Source organism: Caenorhabditis briggsae, assembly GCF_000004555.2.
Source record: "Caenorhabditis briggsae complete genome, chrIII, whole genome shotgun sequence".
Classification (NCBI taxonomy): domain Eukaryota; kingdom Metazoa; phylum Nematoda; class Chromadorea; order Rhabditida; family Rhabditidae; genus Caenorhabditis; species Caenorhabditis briggsae.
The window spans coordinates 13143519-13152050 of record NC_013490.2 but is presented as its reverse complement, the minus strand read 5'-3'; the positions used below and the strand labels follow the sequence as shown (position 1 = coordinate 13152050).

At 38.8% G+C, this 8532-nt stretch overlaps 2 protein-coding genes across 2 annotated transcripts in view; both read right to left on the bottom strand.

Annotated features, from left to right (window-relative positions):
- The window catches only part of Cbr-gop-3, a gene marked incomplete at both ends in the record, with an annotated part of 4600 nt that extends 309 nt beyond the window's left edge, over positions 1-4291 (bottom strand). Inside the window, 4 exons of the mRNA XM_002642741.2 lie at positions 1-78; positions 1064-1134; positions 2489-2828; positions 3866-4291. The exon at positions 1-78 is cut by the window's left edge and continues 309 nt beyond it. Coding sequence (XP_002642787.2) covers positions 1-78; positions 1064-1134; positions 2489-2828; positions 3866-4291 — 915 coding nt within the window. The remainder of the gene's footprint in view (positions 79-1063; positions 1135-2488; positions 2829-3865) is intronic.
- A 2045-nt stretch (positions 4292-6336) lies between these two features.
- Cbr-gop-2 overlaps positions 6337-8532 on the bottom strand; it is a gene marked incomplete at both ends in the record, with an annotated part of 6437 nt that continues 4241 nt past the window's right edge. The window contains 2 exon segments of the mRNA XM_002642742.1: positions 6337-6495; positions 7700-7860. Of these exon segments, the coding sequence (XP_002642788.1) occupies positions 6337-6495; positions 7700-7860 (320 nt within the window).

Here is an 8532-nt window from a genome sequence, read left to right as displayed (position 1 = left end):
ACGTTCGCCGAGTCCCTTCAAATGCTTTGCTTGGAAGGAGGCGGCCAGGAAGAAGCCGAGGGGAAGGGGAGCGGCCGCCTGGAAAATTTGATTTATGGTATTTTAAGCCTTGAAACCAAAACTTTAAGGGTCGTTGTCCCAGCTTTTAAACGAATAAAAACGCTTCAAAATGTGCCTAAATAAATAGTTTTGTATCTTGTCTTGCCCCCCCCCCCCCCAAAGTACCGTAATCCTAGTATAGGCTACAGTATTTAGGATGACTGTAGGCCATTCCCAATCTCAAAGGAATTGCAGAAGGCTTCAGACCCATCTACAGTAACCCCAAAAAGGGAAATGCTCAGAGAGAAGATTAGACACTCGCCCATGTCCCCATCCGACCGTGTATTCCGTTAATACAGTATCATTTGGATTGAGATGAGACGTCGTCGTTTACAGAATATCATTGCATTTGGACCACAGAGGGGAATTGATCCAGGGACCCATTTGGATTGGATTCCCTTTCTGTTAGCCAGTACACCAAATGGGTACATGGGAAGGAAGAGGAGAGATGGTATTTACGAATGGTTAGGAGGGTTTGGAAGACTCGGTCTGTGGGAAGGTTACTGTAGATGTGTGATTCGAGAGCTGAGGAAGCTAGGAATCCAATAATCTCTAAAAAATGCCAAAAATAGCAGCTTGGACCTCTCCAGAAGTGTCTGAATTCCAGAATTCTAGAAAATCAATTTCGAGCAATTTTGGATATTTTGAGCTACGAAGAAAGCTTCTAAAATAGCTCCAAATTGCCCCAAATGAGAAGTTTTGCGTCTTTCCAGCCAAAGTACAGTAATTCTAGTCATATAATTATTGCAGTCTAGGTCAACGAAGTTTTGAGGGTGACTGTAGGTCGAGCTTTCTTAGACGGCCTTTCTGCCGTGATTTTGTAATGGTGGTAGGATTCTAGTTTTCTACAGTAATCCTATTCATGGGGGACAATATTTAGGATTACTGTAGACAAATTTTTAGAATCCTAAAGGATCTTTTAACTTCTAAATGAGAATTTCTAGAGTCGACTCATGTAGCTTACCTGCAAATCCAACGTATTCTTGACGAACGACGCATCGCCGAAGATGCCAGCATACTCTTGAGCGAATCGAGCTGCAAAATAAATATGGGAAATTCGAAATTTGAAAATCATGGAGTTTCGCAAATATTGAACAACAGTTTCGGGCACATAATCGTAATCTTATGAATAAATATGCACTATTTTAGGATCAAAATTGGCCACAATCGGCTTTAAAACCAACCGGACCATAACTAGCTTCAGCTTCTATATTCTTAGACCAACCAAGTTGGATACGGTAGATCTTGATGAGCTTTACAAATTGACCTAATGTGGAGTACTGTATCTCGTCTGTGAGCAAAGTTACAAGCCAAAAACCGCGAGAGCTCCATGGTCAATTTTTTGGCGTGCGTTAACTTAGCTCATAGACGAGATACAGTATTCCAAACAGCATCGTTTTGTAGCTCTTGAGATGTTTTATCATATCCACTTGAGTAGGTCCCAAAATAGATAAGCTGAAAGGAGTTATGGTACGGACCGTTTTGGGGTCGTTTCGATCAATTTTTAGCTTTTAAAAAAGCGCAGTATTAGCCGCTTTCTGGACCCTAACAAGAGTTTCACGCCTTTTTTTTTAGTTTGGTTGCCTAGAAACCCAAATTTTGTGACATTCTAGGCCATGGTGTACATGGTTCGAAAGAGCATTGTTTGAGAGTTCCATATCAGTTTTTACATTCGAATAATCTTAATTTTGAAGCGAGTTATGGTCATTTTAGTTTGGTGGCCTAGAAAACCCAATTCCCTAAAAATTAGGCCATGATGTGCATGGTTCGAAAAAGCACGTTTTAAGTGTTCCATTTTAGTTTTCAGATTCCAGAAATGTTGAATTTGAAGCGAATTATGGTCATTTCAAATTTGGGACGATGTGGCCTAGTTTTGGATTTCTAGGCCACCACACTAAAATGATCATAACTAGAAAGCTCTTATTTTGCTACGATAAGTACAATCTACAGATTCGAAAAATATTGATTTTGAAGGGAGTTACGCTCAAATTAGTATGGTGGCCTAGAAATCCTGATTTTGTGAAAGTTAGGCCATGTTGTACATGGTTCGAAAGAGAACATTTTTAGAGTTCCATTGCAGTTTTCAGATTCAAAAAATAATTTGGAAGTGAGTTATGACCATTTCAAGTTTGGTGGCCTAGAAATCCGAATCTAGGCCATATCGTCCCAAATTTGGATTGGTCATAACTCGCTTCAAAATTGATATTTTTGAAAATTAAAAACTGATATGGAATTGCCGAAGCATCCTCTTTCGAACCATTATAAATTTGCGACGATGTGACCTAGTTTTGGATTTCTAGGCCACCAAACTAAAATGACTATAATTCGCTTCAAAATTGAGATTTTTCAAATCTGAAAACTGATATTGGAATTCCAAAATCACCCTTACCAAGAATTCCGCGGCTCGCGAGAATCGGCCGATCTCTGGTATCCACAGCAACCGCATTCTCCAACGAGAACTTCAACGTGTGCCCGGCCTGCTCGCGGACCGAAAACGCGGCGTCCCGTGTGGCACGAAGTGTTCTCCAGATGGCGTTTAGCTTGACTTGATGCAACAGCTTCTGGTCCCACAGCTGTCCGTTGTACGCCAGAATCGCCGCGTTCTCATCAACGTCCGATTGATTCCATGGCATGTGGGCGAGGGATCTGTATAGGGTTGCCGAGACGTTCGAGTACTTTTGCCATCCGAGGAATGGTTTGAGGGCGGAGATGTTGAAGCAGTGATCGCCCTGGAAGAATTTGGAATGCTTGTTTGAGCATTTTGGGTTGATTTTCGATGACCTAGAAGCTAAAAAATTGAGTTTCTAGGTCACCTAGTTTTATTCCATTCTTCTTTTTTTATTCCATTCTTTTTGACTAAAAATTAAATTCTAGATCACTTTTCAAAATTGAAAAACCTCAATTTTGAAGCCAATTATACCCATTTTAAGTTGGTGGCCTAGAAAACCAAATTTCAGAAAAACTAGTCCATGGTGTACATGGTTCGGAAGAGCAAGATCTGACAGTTTCATATCAGTTTTCAGATTTCAAGAATATCGATTTTTAGAGAAGTTATGGCAATTTCAAGATTTTGGGACGATGTGGCCTAGTTTTGGTTTTCTAGGCCAACTAACTAAAATGGTTATAACTCGCTTCAAAATCAGTATTTTTCGAATCTAAAAACTGATTTAGAACTCTGAGAGCATGCTCTTTCGAACCATGTGCACCATGAACTGATTTTCCAATTTCCAAGTGGTGGCCTAGAAATCCAACTTTTGTGAAAACCAGTCCATGGTGTACATGGTTCCAAAGAGCATGCTCTAAGAGTCCCATAGCAGTTTTTAGATTCGAAAAATATCGATTTAGAAGGGAGTTGTGGTCATTTTAGTTCTGGTGGCCTAGAAATCCAAAAAATCGAAATCCTAGGCCATATCTGCCCAAATTTGAATCGGTCATAATTCGCTTCAAAATCGATATTTTTCAAATCTAAAAGCTGATATGGATCTCACAAAACATGAGCTTTCGAATCGAACAAGTTTGAAACAATGTGGCCGAGTTTTGGATTTCTAGGCCACAAGAAATAAATGGGGCGTAACTCGCTTCAAAATTGATATTTTTCAAATCTAAAACTTGCGTTGGAATTCTGAAGACTTGCTCTTTTGAACCATGAACATGTTTTCCCGAAACTTTTCTAGGCCATTCACGGTCTAGAAACCCATTTTCAAGCTATTTTAGGCCAATTTTCACGGCGTTTTTGGCCAATCCTTGGGCTTCCGGGATTGCTCACCTTAACCGTATAGGTATACTGTGTATTGATCGCCTCTCCTCGTCCTCCAACACTCTGTTTGCCCGCATTCAAACTGACATCGGCATCTCCATTCGTCGAGACACCCGCCTTGACTCCAGCCGTAAACGATTTCGGCTCCCGGACCAAAAAATTGACAACATATCCCTGAGTGGAATTGGGCGCCGTATCGATAAGGGCGACGGCGTGGTCCATCAGTCCGACTTCTTGCAGATGACGTGCCGCTAGATGCGAGTTGTGCACCAGTTCATCCAGATTTTTGCTTCTGTACAACTCGGACACCTCTTTTACAAGGGCATCGTTCTTGGTGATTTTGACGCCGTGGAATTGGACGGCTTCGACGATGGACGGGCAGCCGACGGCTTTGTCTCGGATTGTTTGCGCCTTGTGAAATGTCTTCTCCGACATCTTATAGGTTTCCCCTGGTTTTCTGGAAAAAATTGGATTTTTAGGTCAGTTTTAGTTTGGTGGCCTAGAAATCCAAAACTAGGCCATATCAATCCAAACTTAAATCAGTCATAACTCGCTTCAAAGTCAATATTTTTCGATTCTGAAAACTGATATGGAACTCTGAGAGCATGCTCTTTCGAACCATATACACAGTGGCCTAGTAATCCGAAATTTGGGATTCTAGGCCATCATTCGAAATTGCCTTAAACTTCCAAGGAAAGCTAGGAAATGGTGATTCTTAGTCTAGAATGCCTAAATCACTTTTCAGATTCGAAAAAACACAATTTTGAAGCGAGATACGCTCATTTTAAGTTGGTGGCCTAGAAACCCAAATTTCCAAAAGTTAGGCCATGGTCGATATGGTTCGAAAGAACGTGCTGTGACAGTTCTATATCAGTTTTTAAATTTGAAAAATGTCGATTTTGAAGCGAGTTATGGCTATTTCAAATTTGGGACGTATGGCCTAGTTTTGGATTTCTAGGCCACCAGAACTAAAATGGCCATAACTCGCTTCAAAATCGATATTTTTCGTATCTAAAAACCGATTTGGAACTCCCAAGGCTTGCATTTTCGAACCATATACACCATGGCCTAGTTCTCACGAATGTTGGTTTTCTAGGCCACCAAAATTTTCAGCTGTTTTCAGCTGGAAATCGGCACATTTTCAGCCAAAAACCCGAAATTTTCAAAAAAGAGAAAATTTGAAAATTCGAATTTAAAAAAAATCAAAAAAATCTTTTTTTTTTCTCTGAAAATCGGGGATTGCTTTTTCAGCTCGATTTTTCAACAATTCGAATTCTGGACCATTTTTTCGATGAAAAACGCCTTTTTAAGCTTATTTTTTGAAATTAATCTCAGCCTAAAATATGTTTTTTTTTCCTAGAAAATTAGATATTTTAATGTCTAAATTAGCCATTTTTCAGCTTCAAAATAGACGTTTTTTTTTTCTAAATTTGATCATTTTTTGTTTTCCGCGAAATTCCATGATTTTAGGTTGAAAATTTCTCAAATTTCAGCTCAAAATGAGCCTATTTTCAGCTAAATTTTCAACTGAAAATGGGTTAAAAACGGTATAAAAATTGGGTTCAGGAACCTCAAAAAATCATATGAAAATCGGCAAAAACTCGATTGTTTTTATGCAAAAAGTTAACAATGTCAAAAAATTAAAAAAAATTTGAAATTTTGGGATTTTCAAAAATTAAAAAAATCCAAGAAAAAATCCGAAAAAATCGGCGGTGAGAAAACACAACAAGAGGGGCTTGGAAAAGTTCAAAAAATTCAAAAAATTCCGAATTTTCGGGAAAAAACAGTCAAAAAACAACAAAAAATTGGAGAATCAGACAAGAAGGATGAGGTACGACAGGGATGGGAATTGGAAAAAATTGATGGAATTTGTGATAAAAATGAGAAAAAATTGGGTGATTTTTAGGGCATTTTTGAGCCAAAAATCACAATTTTCAGCTCTAAAATGTGGAAAAAATGGGGGAAAATAGGTATTTTAAGCAAAAAAATAAGCAATTTTGGGTCAAAAAACGCCGAAAAAAATCGCAATTTTTAGGTTAAAAATGCTATAAAATTGGAAAAAAAGTGGTCGAAAAATCATGAAATTTGTCATTTTTCAGCCAAAAATCGTAATTTTTCTCGAGAAAAAAAAGGTGAAAATGAGCATTTTTGGAGCAAAAAATCACACATTTTGAGGAGAAAAATGAGTCAAAATTATGATTTTTAATGGGTAAAATAAGCCAAAAATCCAATTTTCAGGTCAAAAAGGTTCAAAAATCTTGAAATCGATCATTTTTGAGCCCAAAACTACATTTAAGTGGGATTTTAAGCAAAACAAATAGGGACTTTCAAGGCCAACATGGGTGGAAAAATAGCGAAAAATCACAGTTTTCAGCTCAAAAATGTGGAAAAATAAATGAGATTTTAAGCGAAAAATAGGTAAATTTGGGTCAAAAATAACGATTTCCAGGTCAAAAATCATCAAAAAATCAAAACTAAGTGGCTCTCTCAATCTCAGCGTCCTCATCATTCTCCTCATCCACTCCACCCAAATGAATGCGGTCCACTTTTGCGTTGAGCTCCGATTCCAGCATTCCATCATCGTCCTCTCCATCGCCATCCTGTTTGTTCAAATCGTGCACCGCTTTTCCCTTCATGGCCTAGAAAAATTTTGGAAATTTTTGAGATTTTCTTTTTGGTGGCCTAGGAACCCAAAATTGGGGTTTCTAGGTCATCAAGGATATTTGAAAGAGCTGCTCTGAGAGTTCCAATACAGATTTCAGACTGCAAGTATATCGATTTTAAAGCAAGTTACGCCCCATTTTAAGTTGGTGGCCTAGAAACCCAAATTCTGTAAAAACTAGGCCATGATGCACATGGTTCGAAAGCGCATGTTTCGGGAGTTCCGAATCAGTTTTTAGATTTTGAAAATATGGATTTTGAAGCGAGTTATGATCATTTCACATTCGGGGCAATATGGCCTAGTTTTGGATTTCTAGGCCACCAAACTAAAATGATCATAACTAGCTTCAAAATCGATATTTTTCCCATCTGAAAACTGAATTGGAACTCTCAAAACATGCTCTTTCGAACCATGTACACCATGGCCTAGAATTTCACAAAATTTGGGCTTCTAGGCCACCAACTTAAAATCGGCGTAATTTGCGTCGAATTTGACGTTGTTCGATTTCGAAAAGTGTTTCAGAAGCTCCTTCACCATGACTCAACTGGATGGCCTAGAAAACCAAAATTTTAAGATTCTAGGCCACAAACTGATTTAGGGCGTTCTGGTGGCCTAGAAACCCCCAAAAGTCGTGATTCTATAGTTTGGTCTGTGTTTTCATTCGATGGCCTAGGATCTCAAAAATTAGACAATTCAGTTTTCTAGGCCACGACAAGAACTGGATGGCCTAGAAACCAGAAATTTGGGATTCTAGGCCATCTGGGATTTAACATGTCCTTGTTAGGGGTTCTAGGCCAAGCTAGGTTTTGTATGATGACCTAGAAACTCAAAAAAACCGGATTTCTAGGCCATTATGGGTTTGGTGGCCTAGAAACCCAATTTTCGAATTTTCTAGGCCATCGAAGGCAAATAAGAGAAATCCCGTAGATGCCCTAGAAATCCAAAATTTGACATTCTAGGCCACCAAGGTTTATATAGCCTAGAAATCCAGTTGGTGGGCTAGAATCATTTATGGAATTTTCTAGGTCATGATGACAACTGGATGGTCTAGAAACTCAAAAATTAATTGGATTTCTAGGCCATCTTACTGGATTTCTAGGGATACTAGGCCATTCCAGACGATTCTAGATGGCCTAGAAACCCAAAAATTCAAATTTCTAGCTGTTTCCAGCCAAGTTTACCTCCTCCTCTCGCTTCTTCCTCTCCTTCTCATCCAGCTCCTTCTTCTCGGCCAACACCTTCTCATACATCGGAACATACTCCGTTTTATAGGCTTCCACACTTTCCGAAATCGCCGTCATGACGTCGTCGAAGCCCTCGCCAGTTGCCGAGCTCACACAGACTGCAAAATAGAGCTCAATTATCTGGGTTACTGTAGGAGATATCAGAAAGTGGCCCTCATTAACAAATAACCCGAATTTTTAGAGTTCTTAATCATTTTTCACAATCAAAAACTCAATTTTAAGGATTTTGAAGCGAGTTATGGCCATTCTAGTTTGGTGGCCTACAAAGCTTTTTCCCCGGACAATACGCCATGGTCGTCCCGTTTTCAATCGAAAAAGTCTATTTTCATGTGATATATTTTCTATATTCGTGTCTTTTGCCCCGCCTCTATTTATTTTTTTTCTGCATTTCTAGAATTTTTTTTTCCCATTTTTTATGCCCAAAAAGCTCAAAAATTCCCAATTTCCGGCCATTTTCTTTACCAAATTTTACTGGTTTTCCGATATTTTTCTAGCTGTAAAAATCGATTTTTTTCCTTGATTTTTGGCAATTTTTTGAATGGTTTTCAAGCCATTTTTCCATACTTTTAGCTCATTTTTAGCCCATTTTTCAGCTTTTTCAGTGAAATTTTGGATTTTCCAGCCAAAAAGGAAAAGAAATGTCTGCTGAAAATCAACAGCCGTCTTCATCGGAAATTCCAGAAATTGCAGTCACCCAGACGGGACCAAATTTGGCACAAAAACCGTCGGTTCTGGTTTTGGGAATGGCTGGAAGTGGAAAAACGACTTTT